The sequence below is a fragment of the Schistocerca gregaria genome, chromosome 11 (genome assembly GCF_023897955.1).
Source record: "Schistocerca gregaria isolate iqSchGreg1 chromosome 11, iqSchGreg1.2, whole genome shotgun sequence".
Classification (NCBI taxonomy): domain Eukaryota; kingdom Metazoa; phylum Arthropoda; class Insecta; order Orthoptera; family Acrididae; genus Schistocerca; species Schistocerca gregaria.
The window spans coordinates 114,342,328-114,362,700 of record NC_064930.1 but is presented as its reverse complement, the minus strand read 5'-3'; the positions used below and the strand labels follow the sequence as shown (position 1 = coordinate 114,362,700).

Below are 20,373 nucleotides of genomic sequence, written 5' to 3'. Positions count from 1 at the left end.
ACCGCGGTATTGACCGTCTAGGCACGGTTGAACTGCAGACAACACGGGCCGTGTACCTCCTTCCTGGTGGAATGACTGCAACTGATCGGCTGTCGGACCCCCTCCGTGTAATAGGCGCTGCTCATGCATGGTTGTCATTGGGCGGGTTTAGTGACATCTCTGAAGAGTCAAAGGGACTGTGTCTGTGATAATTCTCCACAGTCAACGTATGTGTTCAGGAGATCTGGGAACTGGGGTGGTGCAAAACTTCTTTCATGTGTATAAAAAGAAAAAGATTGTCCCTTTGTCTTAGGTTCTAAAATGTTAACTGGTGTAATGTCTCTTGCAGCGGTCTCTCCGCGATATTTTCAGAAATTTTTATAAATTTTATAACTCACTACATATCTCGGAATATCTCTTCTTATCTTACCGATTCCTAAACTTTAATATACGATGATTATCAATGCAAAGTAGTTTCAAGCCCTATTATTCCTTGCAGCGTCCATTTACTCCCTGGAACAGCTTCTCTGCTATCGTTGTTTTCTCTTATGAAAAGAATGATTCAGATCTTGCCCATTAGCCGTGAATGAAGGAGGATGTTTATGTATGTATTGTTGAGCTAGTCGCCATCTTGACGAGATTCTGTATGAGAAGGAATTTAATACATGAACTAAACTAAAGTAAGTGTGTCCGCGTATTATTCAACTGATTATTATTGACAGTGTCTGCTTACTGCGCCGTGTTGCACGGAATCAGTGGGGAAGGTCTGATTTACACTGGACGAACCTGCCGTTTTGTACGCTCAAGATATCCAGTTTATTACTTTCAATAAATGGGCTAACACGGTCTTACCAGCAGATCTCCGCTCTTCAAATGGCTCTGAGCACTATGGCACTTAACATGTATGGTGATCAGTCCCCTAGAACTACTTAAACCTAACTAACCTAAGGACATCACACAACACCCAGTCATCACGAGGCAGAGAAAATCCCTGACCACGCTGGGAATCGAACCCGGGAGCCCGTGCGCGGGAAGCGAGAACGCTACCACACGACCACGAGATGCGGACTCTCCGGTCTTCCCCGGTCTCCCCCAAGTTTCCCCGGTCTCCCCCAAGTGATCACCGAAAGTTAATAATTATTACAAATGTTTTCAGAAGATCGACTGACAATTTTCGTCGCATCGAGACTTCGAAATTGCTGCACTGCCTTCCGGAATTTAAGTTAAGCTCAATTTAATCAGGATAGAACAGTATTGAACTGTGTGAATGTGATAAGCCTGCTTTGTGAATGAAAATTCCCTTCTGTTTTTTTACGATCTCGATCAGTGAAGCTAAATCAGGCCGGTGTGAGAGACGTTTTTAAATTTCAGATCGCACAAAAATATTAAACTGGGTAAGTTCTGTAATAAAGAAATGTCAATTAGTACACAAAAAATATCCAGTAGACGGCTACAGGAATGGTAGAACGAAAGTACTCTCTGCCTCGCACTTTTATAATGATCTGCATATTATTTACGGTAGTTGTAGTACGAGATAACCCCCGCCCGGAGCGCTGCAGTTCTGCCTAGTTCGTACGGCGGCCGGCAGAGGCGCTGTCGGCGCTTGCAGAGAGGCAACTAATTGGCCGGGCGTAACAGACTTTGCCGGCACGCTAGAGGGGGTGGGGCGCGCTGGCTCACGCAGTGCAGTTTTCTCTGTGCGCTGCGCCCTGCAGTAATAGCCCTAAAAGGCCCTGTAATTGGCTGCCTGCGACAACACTGCCGCTCTCCGCTCTCCCTCTGCTGTTCTCACCGACCTTTTTACTGCTCTCTCCTCCCTTCGGCGGCTCTCGCACCTCAAACGTTCGCTCAAATCGAGAAATCGTCGCGAAAGAGGCACAGTTTTGCTTCACGGAACACAGCTAGACAAATCTGACTTACGTTTCCTCAGCAAACCGCTAGACTTCGTATTCCACGATATGCGTTCGAAACGGCCCTGCCTAGTTGTGCAGTAAGATGCAAACGATCACATCATATCCTCGAATACACATCCACATGTATACTATGCGATCTAATGTGAAGAGAGTGGCGGAGGTTACTTTCCACTTTAGAGTTTCTTTGCGTTTCATTCGTGTACGGAGCAACAATGAGTGCTTAGCGGCTCTGTGTGCGAATGTTATACTCGCGCTCCCTACGGGCAGGGTTGCCATACGTCACGATTTTATGCTCGAACCCGGTTGCCTGGACGAAGAGGAAAATGTCCGCGAAAAAAGTGGCTAGTATGCAAAACAAAATTTTTTACGCCAAGTTATGCCACTGCCCATCGTTCAAGTGTTTCGTAACTCTTGCAAACTTGACGATAGACATTGAAACGTGTGCTGATATTCTGTGACGTCTCAGAATCGATCGGCTATTTTCAGAACAGACTGTGGAAGCAGTGCAATAATCGATTCTTTGCGATTGTTTCAGTTTTCAGCTGTTGCTTTACAACGTCTCTGCTGTCGGTGTCTGACATTCTTTGGTCGTTAAAGTTAACGTTCAGCTGTGCGAAGTGTCCTCCTGGTGCTGTTATTGCACAGAATTTGATTTTTAAAATGTCGAAACGAAAGGTACATTTTCGAGAAGAATATATTGATGCGTTTCCAAGTATTAAACGTGAAAGAAACGAACATGAGTGTGTGGGTAAGTACATTGTATTGTAGGTACGTAACAGTAAACAATGACTATCATTTGTAGAAAGCATACAGTGGTTCAAATGGCTCTGAGCACTATGGGACTTAACATCTGAGGTCATGAGTCCCCTAGAACTTCGAAGTACTTAAACCTAACTATCCTAAGGACATCACAAACAGCCATGCCCGAGGCAGGATTCGAACCTGCGACCGTAGAGGTCGCGCGGTTCGACAGTAGCGCCTAGAACCGCTCGGCCACCCCGGCCGGCTAGAAAGCATACAAATCAGTATTATAATTGATCAGATTACCCAACTGTACGTGGTTAAAAAAAAGTCTCCTGCAATTTTATTTTCTGCCGACAGTTTTCAGTTACTGAAAAAAATATTTTCACCGTGCCATCAACTTTAGTTTTTAGAGTGACCATAGAATGAAAGATCTGTCAAAAAACATGTGTTTTGAAGCGTAAACATTTAGTAGTTGTGACACTTCGAAACATAGCGTAATAGATTGTGCACGTTTGCGCAGTACCGTACGTAAAGTAAAATGTTAATTCACGTGCTTTTGGCTAAAAGTAAACTAATCCTAAATTATTTCGTTACAGTTGCTACATTTCAATCGCCAATGGAAGGAAGCGAACTCTCAATGACCATATAACAAGCGAGAAACACACAAGAGCTGTGAATTGTGCTTCAGCTCCCAAACAGTTGACCAGTGTTTTTAGTGCTAATCAGAGTCTAAAAAGGTTGCTGCAGCAGAAGCAACACTCGCGTTTCATGCTGCGAAACACCCCCATTCATACAATTCTTCGTCTTTACATCAAAGATCAAGTTATTTAATGTCAATTGCAATTAATTTTCTTCATCATTGACCACTCCTTTATAGACACCATTAATGCTTGGATTAATTTATCTCGTTATTTACAACTTCTTTGGTGACAGATTTACTGTTTGAATTATGGTAATTATGAAGATTTGGCTGACATTCAGAAAGATGAAAAGGCATTGTGTGATTCCAGGTTTCAACCACATCTTCATAATTACCACTGTGAAGTAATAATGAAGAGTCAACTTTAATGCAAACCAATGGTCACATGCATGACATATCGGTCCGTGTTTCAACCACATTTTTATAATCACCGAATTTTGTCCTTGATTTTCGTCCTTGGATTACGGCAACCCTACCCACGGGAGAGATATGTAGTAAGTTGTAGTGTGTGATGCCCTTTGGTTAGTTAGGATTAAGTAGTTCTGAGTTCTAGGGGACTGGTGACCTCCAATGTTAAGTCCCATAGTGCTCAGAGCCATCTGAACCATTTTGAACCTGTGACGAATCGTGTTACTCTTCTCTGCATACGTTCAATATTCTTGGACATTCTAATGTTGTATTGGTCCCACACACTTAAACAATGTTCTACGATGGGTCACACAAGAGTTTTGTACTCTGATTTCCCCAGTATTCTTCCAATGGTTCGGAGTCTATCGCTTGGTTTACCCTACGACTAAGCGTATGTGATCGTTACATTCCTATCCGTACAACCTGTGACACCCAGTTGACCGATTCCGTTTCCAGCTCGCCGATATTGCAGGCATGTGTTTCTAATTCCCCCCTCCCCCCCCCCCCATTCAGAAGTGCACGATTTCACATTTCCGTTCATTTAAAGCAGGGCCGGCCAAACGCTGCACAGCGTGCAGACGTGCGGAAGAGCTGCGCGTGTGCGACAGCGACATCTGTTATTAGACGTGTGTCCTAAATGAACTGCGGCGGCTCCACTTCCCCGTTTATGTGGTACAGGCAAGAGCGCAACATACCCAGTCTCGTTTACCCATGGTGACCGCAACCTTAACAGAGGAGTACTGAGAAATGGCAGGTACTGTGGAAAAAGCAAAGGACGGGAGATCTGTGTTCTCAGTCGTTTAAAAATGACTGGGAACTGCAATTCTTTTTTGTAGCCGCTGGTGAATACTCAGAGTGTCTGCTGTGCCGCCGAATAATAGGCGGCCAGCGTAAGTTTTCAATTGAAAGACACTACAATACATATCACAAAGACGAGTGTAGTGTACTCAAGAGTGAAGAACGGCAAGCAGAATTAAATGTCCTCAAGAAAATGTATGAGACACATCAACTCGATTATCACTTCTCAAATGGTTCAAATGGCTCTGAGCACTATGGGACTTAACTTCTGTGGTCATCAGTCCCCTAGAGCTTAGAACTACTTAAACCTAACTAACCTAAGGACATCACACACATCCATGCCCGAGGCAGGATTCGAACCTGCGACCGTAGCTGTCTCGCGGTTCCGACTGTAGCGCCTAGAACCGCACGGCCATCCCGGCCGGCTATCATTTCTCATGACCAGTGATAAACGTGTTTGGAGTTATTCCTTTCATAATTAAAAATTAGTTTACTAACTGTGCATTAGTGCCTCATTCTGCTCCATGTTACATTATTACCTGGAACTTGGTCATTAAACCGTTTGTTCCAATGTGTACTTAGATTTAGGCTTTTTTTTTAATGTGTGAAGGGCTACGCTCAGCTGAAGTCGATAAAACATAACATTCATATAATTGTCGGTTATTATGCAGATTTCAGACGGAGCTGATGAAAGATGTAGCAATAATGGTATTGAAATAACAGGTGATCATCGAGAGGTCTGCGGTTATCATTCTGTTCAGAGGTCAGTGAGACATGAAATAATTGGGTGTAGCTGAGGGCACCGAGAATTAGTTATAGGAAACCTTGCATTAGTTTAATGTTACTTGAAATCACGAATAAGGTCCGTTGGAGGTCGCTAAGTGCTCTCTTTCTTAAATACTAGATCAAAAACATTACGTGCGGTCAGTCAAGTTCCCTTAATAAAAACCCACGGTTGTTAACTCTATTACTTGTCTTACTGGGTTAAACTGTTAACATAAAAGTAGACGTCTCAATGAATACACTGTGACAGTATTTTCAATGTTTAATACGGGAAATACCTTCCCGTGGTTGGTTTGCAGGCTGTGGAAAGAGCACTAGAACGCGCCGGTACAGAGTACCCCAGCAAGTGGATAAAGCGACATCTGTGGGTAGAAACGTGCACTACATTAACGCTGACGGCTGCGGCGTGCACGCTGTGACCCGGGAGTTGCACACGTACAGGAGCAACGCACGCGTGCAGAATTTCTGGCCGGCTCTGATCTAAAGGAAGCTGTCAGTCTTTCCGCCACTTTCAAATACTGTCAGGATCAAACTACTGTATATTCGTACAGCTTTTTTTTCTAACAGTAGTTCACTATAGATAACTGCATCTGCTGCGAAAAGTCTGAGATTGCTACACTATTGGCCATTAAAATTGCTACACCAAGAAGAAATTCAGATGATAAACGGGTATTCATTGGACAAATATATTATACTAGAACTGACTGCAATTTGGGTGCACAGATTCCGAGAAATCAGTACCCAGAACAACCACCTCTGGCTCTAATAACGGCCTTGATACGCCTGGACGTTGAGTCAAACAGAGCTTGTACAGGTTCAGCTGCCCATGCAGCTTCAACACGATACCACAGTTCGTCAAGAGTAGTGACTGGCGTATTGTGACGAGCCAGTTGCTCGACCACCATTGACCGGACGTCTTCATTTGTTGCCAGGTCTGGAGAATATAGTGGCCAGGCCAGCAGTCGAACATTTTCTCTATCCAGAAAGGCCCGTGCAGGACCTGCAACACGCGGTCGAGCATTATCCTGCTGAAATGTAGGGTTTCGCAGGAATCGAATGAAGGATAGAGCAACGGGTCGTAACACATCTGAAATGTAATTTCAACTGCTCAAAGTGCCGTCAGTGCGAACAAGAGGTGACCGAGACGTGTAACCAGTGGCACCCCATACCATCACGCCGGGTGATACGCAAGTATGGCGATGACGAATACACGCTTCAATGTGCGTTCACCGCGATGTCGCCAAACACGGATGCGACCATCATGATGCTGTAAACAGAACCTGGATTCATCCGAAAAAATGACGTTTTGCCATTCGTGCACCCAGGTTCGTCGTCGAGTACACCGTCGGTGGCGCTCCTGTCTGTGATGCAGCGTCAAGGGTAACCGCAGCCACGCTCTGCGAGCTAATAGTCCGTGCTGCTGCAAACGTCGTCGAACTGTTCGTGCAGATGGTTGTTGTCTTGGAAACGTCCCCATCTGTTGACTCAGGGATCGAGACGTGGCTGCACGATTCGTTACAGCCATTCGCATAAGATGCCTGTCATCTCGACTGCTAGTGATAAGAGGCCGTTGGGATCCAGCACGGCGTTCCGTATTACCCTCCTGAACCCACCGATTCCATATTCAGCTAACAGTCATTGGATCTCGACCAACGCGTGCAGCAATGTCGCAATACGATAAACCGCAATCGCGATAGGCTACAATCCGACCTTTATCAAAGTCGGAAACGTGATGGTACGCATTTCTCATCCCTACACGAGGCATCACAACAACGTTTCACCAGGTCATCTGCTGTTTGTGTATGGGAAATCGGTTGGAAACTTTCCTCGTGTCAGCACGTTGTAGGTGTCGCCACCGGCGCCAACCTTGTGTGAATGCTCTGAAAAGCTAATGATTTGCATGTCACAGCGTCTTCTTCCTGTCGGTTAAATTTCGCATCTGTAGTGCATCATCCTGGTGTAGCAATTTTAATGGCCAGTGGTGTAGTTTGAGCTGTTGTCAGTTATTTATGAACCCACTCACTCATTATTTCCACATACTTAGTATATGAACTACAATGTTATCAGGAACTGGCTGCCCTATTAGAGGCAGCTGTGTTTCAACAATGAGCATTCTTACCTTAGACAACTGTAACTATTCCATTGCTGTCTAAATATTCGGCAGACTGACCGGTTTCGCCATTTTCCGTAACTGCCCCATGAGTACCAGCTTCAGAATCACTATCACCAGGAAACTCATGTCACTTGTGCGACTGTCTTTTTACTAACAACGTTTCCGCCCTTCCTGTATAGTATCGTCCTTTCGTAAATGTCTTTCCTGAAACTTACTTCACTCTTGGCGACAGAACAGTTACACAATGTGTACTTTCAACTGGCTGGAAGCACTATGGGACTTAACATCTGATCAGTCCCCTAGACTTAGATGCGAACCTGCAGTGCGGGTACCATCTGAGCTACCCAAGCACGACTCCCGCCCCGTCCTCACAGCTTTACTTCTGCCAGTATCTCGTCTCCTACCTTCCAAACTGGTAGAGCACTTGCCAGCGAAACGGAAAAGGTCCCGACTTCGAGCCTCGGCCCGGCACACAGTTTTAATCTGCCAGGAAGTTTCATATCAGCGCACACTCCGCTGCAGAGTGAAAATCTCATTCTGGAAACATCCCCCAGGCTGTGGCTAAGCCATGTCTCCGCAGTATCCTTTCTTTCAGGAGTGCTAGTTCTGCAAGGTTCGCAGAAGAGCTTCTGTAAAGTTTTGAAGGTAGGATACGGATACTGGCAGAAGTAAAGCTGTGAGTACCGGACGTGAGTCGTGCTTCGGTAGCTCAGTTGGTAGAGCACTTGCCCGCGAAAGGCCAAGGTCCCGAGTTCGAGTCTCGGTCGGGCAGACAATTTTAATCTGCCAGGAAGTTTCATATCAGCGCACACTCCGCTGCATAGTGTAAATCTCATTCTGGAAATGAAAGGTTGTATGTTCGAATGTAATTGGCAGTCGATTATTTTGGCCCCTTTCCACAACTTAAACTACATCTCCTATCCTGTGGGTTTAGCAGGGCCAATGTGACAAAACAGAGCATGCCCGATGCTTTCCATCTCTATGCTGGTTGGCATGGAGCATGACATTCATTTCGAGATAGGTCATTACGGTTGAGCTAAGAATACTTTCTAGGATTCTAAACGAGCTTAATTACAAATAAGAAAAAGGAAGAAGAAGACAAGAGAGAGACAGAACGCTACATTCGCTTTAGTACCGCGGTTGCAAACACCAAGTGCGCAACATAACTAAAGTTCCTTTTTTTTTAACAACTCCTGGAGAATGGTAGACATTTATCGCTTAACTGACTCATTCTGTACCCTGTAGTTGATTCCCTATCGCAGCGAAAAATGGGTAGAAAAGTTATTTAAAGCTGTTTTTTTCAGTAAATGCGCTCTCTAGCTTCTCATTCCGACAGTAATGGCCGCCATGAAACAGCGCAGCATCTAGAAACGCGACACGTTTGTTCCGTGACGCAGCGTCAGCAGCTGTTTTCGCGCATGCGCACAACACCCTCCTCGCCGACCATTATTTCGCCGAGCGCTCGAAAATCGCGGCGTTTTCTTAACGAGTGCCGTAAGATGGCGCACTTTCCCGCAAGCGCTACGCATTTTCTCAGCTCTTGTCGGGTCCGTCCTTGCTCTGCTAGACTATTGCGTGATTCACGAACTTCTGCATTACGTTCCAAGCGGTACCAGAGCCGATGTAAAAATTGCTTTTGTAATAGATGTTTTTTATTATTATTTTAATTACGTATTTTTTTGTTGTTTAGCATGACTATTAGGGTCGCTAGTCTCCCTCCACCCCCCTCCACTCTCTCTCTCTCTCTCTCTCTCTCTCTCTCGCAGTGCTGTATGGAAAAATACTACATAAAGAGTGAGAACGGTCACAAAGAAACACATTTTGGTAAATCGCAGTACTACAGCACTATACTGCCATTAATTAGTATGCTAGACAAAGGGAGATTAATATCTACAAAGAATAAAATTTAGTATGTATGAAGATAGTAACTCTCCTCGAAAGACCAGATACCATTGATGACCATGCAGCTTCTTTAGAATAAATGATAATTCGTGGAGGTATGCGCCGTCTATGCAACTAAATGAAGGCAGTTTGTTTGTTGCCATACGCGTTTCGCTTCATTTATTTGGGAAGCATCATCAGTGGCGATTTCCAGCGCTGCTAACACATATATGTGTTTCTGGTGATCTATTTGCTGGTCTTCATGCTCCAGTTAGCCGAATCAGGTGTTGTTTAGCCATTTGTCACAACACCTGATTCGGCTAACTGGAGCATGAAGACCAGCAAATACATCACCAGAAACACATATATGTGTTAGCAGCGCTGGAAATCGCCACTGATGATGCTTCCCAAATAAATGAAGCGAAACGCGTATGGCAACAAACAAACTGCCTTCATTTAGTTGCATAGACGGCACATACCTCCACGAATTTAAAGCAACTAAAGGACAAGACGCAAAACAGTTAAAAATGATAATTAATTGAAACCCTCAGTTGCCGACAGGTGTTGTTGACATACCTTTTGATGGGGACAGCTGAAAATGTGTGCCCAGACCGGGACTCGAACCCGGGATCTCCTGCTTACATGGCAGACGCTCTATCTTCTTTTTTTTCACTTTGTTCGTTGTTGGTCGTTGCAGACGTAACATGACATCCGTTTTTTCTTTTTGTTGATCCTTTCACTCAGTTTTTATTATTATTACAGAGGCCAACCAGCTCTCTGGCCGAACATGCTGAGCTACCGTGCTGGCTCCAACTGAGCCACCGAGGACACAGACGAATAGCGCGACTGCATGGACATGTCCCTTGCACGCTTCCTGCGAGCCCCACATTCCCAACTGTCCACACTCTACATACGTAATGTTGCTAATAGATACTTTTTTTTTTTAAAATAAAATTTAGTTTAGATAACAAATGTTTCAAATGGCTCTGAGAACCATGGGACTTAACATGTATGGTCATCAGTCCCCTAGAACTTAGAACTACTTAAACCTAACCAACCTAAGGAGAGCACACAACACCCAGTCATCACGAGGTAGAGAAAATCCCTGACCCCGCCGGTAATCGAACCCTGGAAGCCCGGCGCGGGAGTTTAGGAAACAGCTTTGCAATCTACGAGCCAATAGCTATACTTCTTTAGAGGAATAAAAAAAAGCATGTGAACATAAAAAATGAAAATGTTAACAAGAAAATTCACTATAAACCATACAATCCAGCCGGCCCTGTGGCCGAGCGGTTCTAGGCGCTTCGATCCGGAACCGCGCTGCTGCTACGGTCGCAGGTTCGAATCCTTCCTCGGGCATGGACGTGTGTGATGTCCTTAGGTTAGTTAGTTTTAAGTAGTTCTAAGTGTAGGGGACTGATGATCTCAGATGTTAAGTCCCATAGTGCTCAGAGCCATTTTGAACCATACAATCTAAATAAATATATCATCTGCGTTTCTCGATCACAGCAGAATTTTTCCATCTCAAAAACCAGAATTTTTCCATCTCAAAAACCAGTAAAAACAGCACCTTTTATCCAATTTCAAAATCTACGTTACCAAACCACTATCCTGCAGTTGTTAGTTGCCTAACTAATGACTTCCAGGAGTAACAAAAATTTGTTTTTCAATATTTTTCGTAATCATTGACCGAATTTAAAAATTTAAAATACTAACATAATCTACTCATTAGGGCGTACAGTGATCACCCAGAAAATTATCAGGACGACCTACTACCGATATAAACCCGTCCAGGAGACAGCAGCGTGTCCTGGCGAGGAATGAATGCTAGTCAGAGACACGAGCGGTCCATGTGGTATCAGCGAGCGTGCAGTCCGTATGTAGAACGATGAAGGCGCGCTATCTATCCGAGTTTGACCGAGGACAGGTTGTGAAGCCCCGGAGGCTGGGCAGGAAGTAACCTCAGACCTTAGTGGCTCAAATGGCTCTGAGCACTATGCGACTTAACATCTGATGTCATCAGTCCCCTAGAACTTTTTTTTCTTTTTGGTCGTCAGTCTACTGACTGGTTTGATGCGGCCCGCCACGAATTCCTTTCCTGTGCTAACCTCTTCATCTCAGAGTAGCACTTGCAACCTACGTCCTCAATTATTTGCTCGACGTATTCCAATCTCTGTCTTCCTCTACAGTTTTTGCCCTCTACAGCTCGCTATAGTACCATGGAAGTCATTCCCTCATGTCTTAGCAGATGTCCCATCATCCTGTCCCTTCTCCTTATCTGTGTTTTCCACATATTCCTCTCCGATTCTGCGTAGAACCACCCCATTCCTTACCTTATCAGTCCACCTAATTTTCTACATTCGTTTATAGCACCACATCTCAAATGCTTCGATTCTCTTCTGTTCCGGTTTTCCCACAGTCCATGTTTCACTACCATACAATGCTGTACTCCAGACGTACATCCTCAGAAATTTCTTTCTCAAATTGAGGCCGGTATTTGATATTAGTAAACTTCTCTTGGCCAGAAGTGCCTTTTTTTGCCATAGCGATTCTGCTTTTGATATCTTCCTTGCTCCGCATTGACTTCGTGACCATCAATCCTGATGTTAAGTTCCTCGCTGTTCTCATTTCTACTACTTCTCATTCCCTTCGTCTTTCTCCGATTTACTCTCAGACCATACTGTGTTCTCATTAGACTGTTCATTCCGTTCAGCAGATCATTTAATTCTTCTTCACTTTCACTCAGGATAGCAATGTCATCAGCGAATCGTATCATTGATATCCTTTCACCTTGTATTTTAATTCCACTCCTGAGCCTTTCTTTTATTTCCATCATTGCTTCCTCTCTGTACAGATTGAAGAGTAGGGGCGAAAGGCTACAGCCTTGTCTTACACTCTTCTTAATACGAGCACTTCGTTCTTGATCGTCCACTCTTATTATTCCCTCTTGGTTGTTGTACATATTGTATATGACCCGTCTCTCCCTATAGCTTACCCCAACTTTTTTCAGAATCTCGAACAGCTTGCAGCATTTTATATTGTCAGACGCTTTTTCCAGGTCGACAAATCCTATAAAGGTGTCTTGGATTTTCTTTAGCCTTGCTTCCATTATTAGCCGTAACGTCAGAATTGCCTCTCTCGTGCCTTTACTTTTCCTAAAGCCAAACTGAACGTCACCTAGCGCAAGCTCAATTTTCTTTTCCATTCTTCTGTATATTATTCTTGTAAGCAGCATCGATGCATGAGGTGTTAAGCTGATTGTGCGATAATTTTCGCACTTGTCAGCTCTTGCCGTCTTCGGAATTGTGTGGATGATGCTTTTCCGAAAGTCAGATGGTATGTCGCCAGACTCATATATTCTACACACCAACGTGAATACTCGTTTTGTTGTCACTTCCCCTAATGATTTTAGAAATTCTGATGGAATGTTTTCTATCCCTTCTCCGTTATTTGACCGTAAGTCCTCCAAAGCTCTTTTATATTCCGATTCTAATACTGGATCTCCTATCTCTTCTAAATCGACTCCTGTTTCTTCTTCTATCACATCAGACAAATCTTCACCCTCATAGAGGCTTTCAATGTATTATTTCCACCTGTCTGCTCTCTCCTCTGCATTTAACAGTGGAATTCCCGTTACACTCTTAATGTTACCACTGTTGCTTTTAATGTCACCAAAGGTTGTTTTGACTTTCCTGTATGCTGAGTCTGTCCTTCCGACAATCATATCTTTTTCGATGTCTTCACATTTTTCCTGCAGCCATTTCGTCTTAGCTTCCCTGCACTTCCTATTTATTTCATTCCTCAGCGACTTGTATTTCTGTATTCCTGATTTTCCCGGAACATGTTTGTACTTCCTCCTTTCATCAATCAACTGAAATATTTCTTCTGTTACCCATGGTTTCTTCGCAGCTACTTTCTTTGTACCTATGTTTTCCTTCCCAACTTCTGTGATGGCCCTTTTTAGAGATGTCCATTCCTCTTCAACTGTGCTGCCTAATCTATAGCGTTAGAGAACTTCAAACGTATCTCGTCATTCCTTAGAACTTCCGTATCCCACTTCTGGAAGTTAGAAGTAGTTAAACCTAACCAACCTAAGGACATGACATACATCCATGCCCGAGGCAGGATTCGAACCTGCGGTCGCACGGTTCCAGACTGAAGCGCCTAGAACTGCTCGGCCACCGCGGCCGGCTGATAGTATGTTTCTTATACGGAATTGAATGTACTGCGTTTTTTCAAAATTTTCAGAGAATCACTTCACAATTTTTTGAAAAACATCGTTAAGCATTTCTCGTGTTGCTTTCTCTCCAATAGGATTTATTATAACACTCGTACTGCCTGCAAAACGTACAATTTTTGCTCGTTGAATATAAAGTGGACGGTCATTTACACACATAAGGAATAAGAATGGACCTTTGTAAGTTCTCACCAGTCACTAAAATTTTGAATCCTTACAACATTGTTTGAATTACCCAGCACGAGTTTTTGTGTTCTGTTTGTTAAGCGCGTACAAACCAGTTGTGTGTAAAGCTATCAATCACATATAAGGTATGCGGCACTACAATTAGGTTTACTGTTGGCCCAACTGAAAAGGGGCTCCAGAACGCAATGTTAAGCTGTTCCCACGGCGACGGCAACCACGTTACGCGGTTTTTGTCATCTTAAACTTCTTGCAATCTCCTGCAGGCATCTTCACGAACTTCGTTAGGCACTGCTAATGTAAGAACCACGCTCATGAAGAGAACTCCGGCAAAGTGTTCTTCATGTCGCCGGAACGCCAGACGGCAATAAACGACATGAAAGTCCACAAAATATGAGTAAATATAGAAAATTTGAAACCGGGTTCGCAGGAGCTGGCTATATGCCGCGACAGTATGTGATCAGAGCTAGCGCTAACGTTACGAACTGTCCAAATGATCTCGCTGTGACTCACCTGATTGGTCGCCAGATGACCTCGGCTTTCCATCGCCACTCCATTCTTCTTCTGAAACAACAAAGAAAACAACGTCACAACTAGCTCCACCAAATGCGACACGGTCGCGTATACAAACAGTGATCCAATGCTGTCAAATGTTTTTTATTCCAGTCTTTGATCAGAATATGAATTCTTTAGACGATGAGTGGTTTCAGTCCGTAACGACCATCCTCAGATCTACAATATACAAGTACATACACCTAGTGGGCAATGGGCCTTTCAACATAGTACAGCAAAACGTATCACAATATACTATCACTCAACCAGGGAGATGTAGAGATAAAATACGGTAAAACGTACCTCTTTTACACCATGTCCTAAAGTGATAAGGCAACAATGGCATCGTCAAAACATATAAATATAATCAGCATAGCATCGTCATGTAGATCTAAAATAAGGCCGCTTCGTCCACACAACGATTATTGCCACTCCCTTCTGAAGTACAGCAGCGACCAGAAGTCTGTTTGCCTACGTCATCCCTAGATGTCGCTACTGTCGGCTTAGATGTAGTCATCATTTATGCAAAAAACCTTAATCTGATAAAACACATAAGAAAAATATATGTAGCAGACTTTTAAAACTGATAACTATCATAGAAACTAAATTGTGATACATTAAATGAGGAAAACAGTTACCCATGTAAAATTATTAAAAGGAAATATACGAATAGAATAGGACTGATCCCTTTTATGGTGAATTGTTTTATGGTGAATTTACGGTCAACAATTAATATGCGTATTACATTGCCTGTAGCAACCTATAAATTGCCTATGAAAGACCAAATGTGTATGTGACAGCTGACTGTTGCTGTAGTTTGCTAGAAGCAATGTAATACGCATATTAATTTTTCACCGTAAATTCATCATAAAAAGGGTAGGACTTATTCTCTTCATATATTTCCTTTTAATAATTTTATATGGGTAACTGTATTCGTCTTTTAATGTATCACAATTTAGTTTCTATGATAGTTATCAATTTTAAAAGCTGCTACATGTATTTTACATAATGTGTTTTTATCACATTACGGTTTTTTGTGTAAATGATGACTACATCTAAGCCGACAGTAGCGACATCTAGGGATGATGTAGGCAAACAGACTTCTGGTCGCTGCTGTACTTCAGTAGGCAGTTGCAATAATCGTTGTGTGGACGAAGCGGCCTTATTTTAGATCTACATGACGATGCTATGCTGATTATATTTATATGTTTTGACGATGCCATTCTTGCCTTTTCACTTTAGGACATGGTGTAAAAGAGGTACGTTTTACCGTATTTTAGCTGTACCTCTCCCTCGTTGTGGGATAGTATATTGTGATACGTATTGCTGCATTATGTTGAAAGACGCACTGATCACTAGGTGTATATATTTGTATATTGTGGATCGTCATTACGGACTGAAACCGGTCATCGTCTAAGGAATTCATATTGTGATCAAAGACTGGAATAAAAAAAAACATTTAACATCAAACTGTTACTAAGCACCGCACATAGAAGGGCACAATTATCGAACTATATGAACAAAAAAGGTAAGCTAGTTACAAACTACGGCGTGCACGCACTTTATTCCACATGTGAATGTCACTCGACATATTCAGGTTTAGCTTATGATATGTTCGATATGCCTACCATCTTTGGCGATGACGACGAATAGCGAAATAATGCACGACGAGCTGAAGTGTCGAACCATCGATGCAGTCGGTGAGCTCCTGAATGGCTGTTTTCAGCTTAGCAGTAGTTTAGGGTTTATTTATTTAGACCTTAATATAGCCCCATGCGCTAGGTGACGATCAGTTTGGCTTCAGGAAAAGTAAAGGCACGAGAGAGGCAATTCTGACGTTACGGCTGATAATGGAAGCAAGGCTAAAGAAAAATGAAGACACGTTCATAGGATTTGTATACCTGGAAAAAGCGTTCGACAATATGAAATGGTGCAAGCTGTTCGAGATTCTGAAAAAAGTAGGGGTAAGCTATAGGGAGAGACGGGTCATATACAATATGTACAAACACCAAGAGGGAATAATAAGAGTGGACGATCAAGAACGAAGTGCTCGTATTAAGAAGGGTGTAAGACAAGGCTGTAGCCTTTCGCCCCTACTCTTCAATCTGTACATCGAGGGAGCAATGAGGGAAATAAAAGAAAGATTCAGGAGTGGAATTAAAATACAAGGTGAAAGGATATCAATGATAAGATTCGCTGATGACATTGCTATCCTGAGTGAAAGTGAAGAAGAATTAAATGATCTGCTGAACGGAATGAACAGTCTAATGAGAACACAGTAGGGTTTGAGAGTAAATCGGAGAAAGACGAAGGTAATGAGAAGTAGTAGAAATGACAACAGCGAGAAACTTAACATCAGGATTGATGGTCACGAAGTCAATGAAGTTAAGGAATTCTGCTACCTAGGCAGTAAAATAACCAATGACGGACGGAGCAAGGAGGACATCAAAAGCAGACTCGCTATGGCAAAAAAGGCATTTCTGGCCAAGAGAAGTCTACTAATATCAAATACCGGCCTTAATTTGAGGAAGAAATTTCTGAGGATATACGTCTGGAGTACAGCATTGTATGGTAGTGAAACATGGACTGTGGGAAAACCGGAACAGAAGAGAATCGAAGCATTTGAGGTGTGGTGCTATAGACGAATGTTGAAAATTAGGTGGACTGATAAGGTAAGGAATGAGGAGGTTCTACGCAGAATCGGAGAGGAAAGGAATATGTGTAAAACACTGATAAGGAGAAGGGACAGGATGACAGGACATCTGCTAAGACATAAGGGAATGACTTCCATGGTACTAGAGGGAGCTGTAGAGGGCAAAAACTGTAGAGGAAGACAGAGATTGGAATACGTCAAGCAAATAATTTGAGGACGTAGGTTGCAAGTGCTACTCTGAGATGAAGAGGTTAGCACAGGGGAGGAATTCGTGGCGGGCCGCATCAAACCAGTCAGTAGACTGATGACCAAAAAAAATCCAATGGAGGCTCATATGCAAGTGACATCAGATACTCCCATAGGAAATAGTAGAGGGGATTCAAGTCAGTGGACCTCGCAGGCCCTGGAATAGGACCCCCCCTCCACCTTCTTTCCAGTCCAGTGGCCTATGGGTACCCAAGAGCCAGAATGCGGACCCCAAACGGCTCCTCCAGGATGTCAAACTCTCTCCTGCTTCGATGGGGTCGAGCTCAGTCTTGAATGAAGCACATCCTGTCGACTTCACTCTCCAAAACCTTTTCCTACCGTTCGGCAGTCACCGTGCCATCAAGGAATAGCGCAGCGATCATTCGGTGACTGGACACTGCACACCACGCAGTCACCCATTGAGGGTGAAGAGGCTTCTCGATCGCGAAATGCGGATTCTGAGTCGCCAAATGTGCCAATTTCGTTTACTGTCGAACCCATCCACACGAAAGTGGTCTTCGTCGATAAACCACGTGCGTACTAGTTCCCATCATGCCCCGCGGCCAACTGAGCCCTCTGAACGCCCTAACGCAAACCGTTCGAAAATTATGACGATTTTATCACATACAGTTCAATAGCTGACATTCTGTGTAGTCAATTAAACGAAAACCAGTGTGTGTTTAGACCACATTCCTATAAGACACAAAAATCTACCATCACAATTATGAGTAACATCACATCGAACAACGCACGGACCAGTTTCTGTAACAAAAAAAAAAAAATGGTTCAAATGGCTCGGAGCACTATGGGACTTAACATCTGTGGTCATCAGTCCCCTAGAATTTAGAACCACTTAAACCTAACCAACCTAAGGATAGCACACACAACCATGCCCGAGGCAGGATTCGAACCTGCGACCGTAGCAGTCCCGCGGTCTCGGACTGAAGCGCCTAGAACCGCTGGGCCACTGCGGGTTTCTGGAATATCAAAAGAAAGGTGCGTCATGGGGAAAAAACAGCACTGTGATTTCTGGAGTATCTCACCACAACAAAAACGGTTCAGGTATCTGGAACTTACTCACTTATCGATTACATGTGTAATGGTTAGCCTAGGCGTCTTCAAAAACCCTAAGAAGATACTACGACAAGAAAAGATACAAAGGCACTGTATACTAAGTTTGTAAGGCTCGAAACAAATCCGCATGAACTTAACATGCACTCATATTCACCGAGCGAGGTGGCGCAATGGTTAGACACTGGACTCGCATTCGGGAGGACGACGGTCCAATCCCGCGTCCGGCCATCCTGACATAGGTTTTCCGTGATTTCCCCAAATCACTCCAGGCAAATGCCGGGATGGTTCCTTTCAAAGGGCACGGCCGACTTCCTTCCCTAATCCGATGAGACCGATGACCTCGCTGTCTGGTCTCCTTCCCAAAACAACCCAACCCAACCCATGTTCAGGAAGAAAAAAAAAAAAAAAAAAAAAAAAAACAGGACACTTTGAACGAGTAGAGATAGGACATTCATACTCACGGAACATATACATTAGTGTGCGTGTGAACCATGTTGGCCCCTCGGGTTCAAGGCAACGTCGAGAACGAGGCGCAAAACCACCTACTGGTACGATCTACATCTACATTTATACCACCCTACGGTGTGTGGCGGAGGGCACTTTACGTGCCACTGTCATTACCCCCCTTTCCTGTCCCAATCGCGTACGGTTCGCGGGAAGAACGACTGCCGGAAAGCCTCTCGAATCTCTCTAATTTTACATTCGTGATCTCCTCGGGAGGTATAAGTAGGGGGAAGCAATATATTTGATACCTCATCCAGAAACGCACCCTCTCGAAACCTGGCGAGCAAGCTACTCCGCGATGCAGAGCGCCTCTCTTGCAGAGTCTGCCACTTGAGTTTGCTTAACATCCCCGTAACGCTATCACGCTTACCAAATAACCCTGTGACGAAACGCGCCGCTCTTCTTTGGACCTTCTCTATCTCCTCTGTCAACCCGACCTGGTACGGATCCCACACTGATGAGCAATACTCAAGTATAGGTCAAACGAGTGTTGTGTAAGCCACCTCCTTTGTTGTTGGACTACAGTTTCTAAGGACTCTCCCTATGAATCTCAACCTGGCACCCACCTTACAAAAAACTATTTTTATATGATCATTCCACTTCAAATCGTTCCGCACGCACACTCCCAGATATTTTACAGAAGTAACTGCTACCAGTGTTTGTTCCGCTATCATATAATCGTACAATAAAGGATCCTTCTTTCTATGTATTCGCAATACATTACGTTTGTCTATGTTAAGGGTCAGTTGCCACTCCTTGCACCAAGTGTCTATCCGCTGCAGACCTTCCTGCATTTTGCTGCAATTTTCTAATGCCTGCGACTCTCGTTGTCGCTACAAACCGAAGGTAATGGATCAGTGGGACTTGAGCAGGTACGCAGGATAGTTCGTAGACATACGGGCGAACCGTACCGTCAAGATAGTGGGCTTAAGAGGGCGCATTATTGGCATGAGAGAATGTGATTCTTCTATCCGGAAACTGTTGCTGGTGTGGAACGAAGTGTTTTGGCAGTGCAACGGGTGTATGGAGAATGGTTCAGGGAAGGCCGTAGAACACGACGAGATGGGTCAGGTCGCACCTCCTATACCAACTCCCGAGAAACATTGACACCTCATCTGAGTGGCAATGTAGGACAGATCTGCGTCCTACTCGGCTCTGGCGCAGAGGTGGAACGCATCGTACACTTATAATTAAATGCTTCCCGGGAATGAATGATGACTGACTGACAACCTCAGCTGCCGACAGGTGTTTTTGCTATACCTCGATGTGGACAGCTGAAAATGTGTGCCCCGACCGGGACTTGAACCCGGGATCTCCTGCTTACATGGCGGACGCTCTATCCATCTGAGCCACCGCGGACACAGATGAATAGCCGCGACTGCAGGGACTTATCCCTTGCATGTTTCCCGAGAGACTCATATTCCCAAGTGTCCACAATTCTACATATGTGCTGTACCTTATAGACATTGTGGACAGTTGGAAATGTGGGTCTCTCGGGAAGCGTGCAAGGGATAAGTCCCTGCAGTCGCGCTATTCATCTGTGCCCTCGGTGGCTCAGATGGATTAGGAGCGCCGTGGTCTCGTGGTTAGCGTGAGCAGCTGCGG

The 20,373-nt window shown here is 44.1% G+C and overlaps 1 protein-coding gene across 1 annotated transcript in view; it reads right to left on the bottom strand.

Annotated features, from left to right (window-relative positions):
* The window catches only part of LOC126295230 (uncharacterized), a 2,305,622-nt gene that overhangs the window by 1,213,079 nt on the left and 1,072,170 nt on the right, over positions 1–20,373 (bottom strand). The window contains exon 27 of the mRNA XM_049987579.1: positions 14,253–14,303. Coding sequence (XP_049843536.1) covers positions 14,253–14,303 — 51 coding nt within the window. The remainder of the gene's footprint in view (positions 1–14,252; positions 14,304–20,373) is intronic.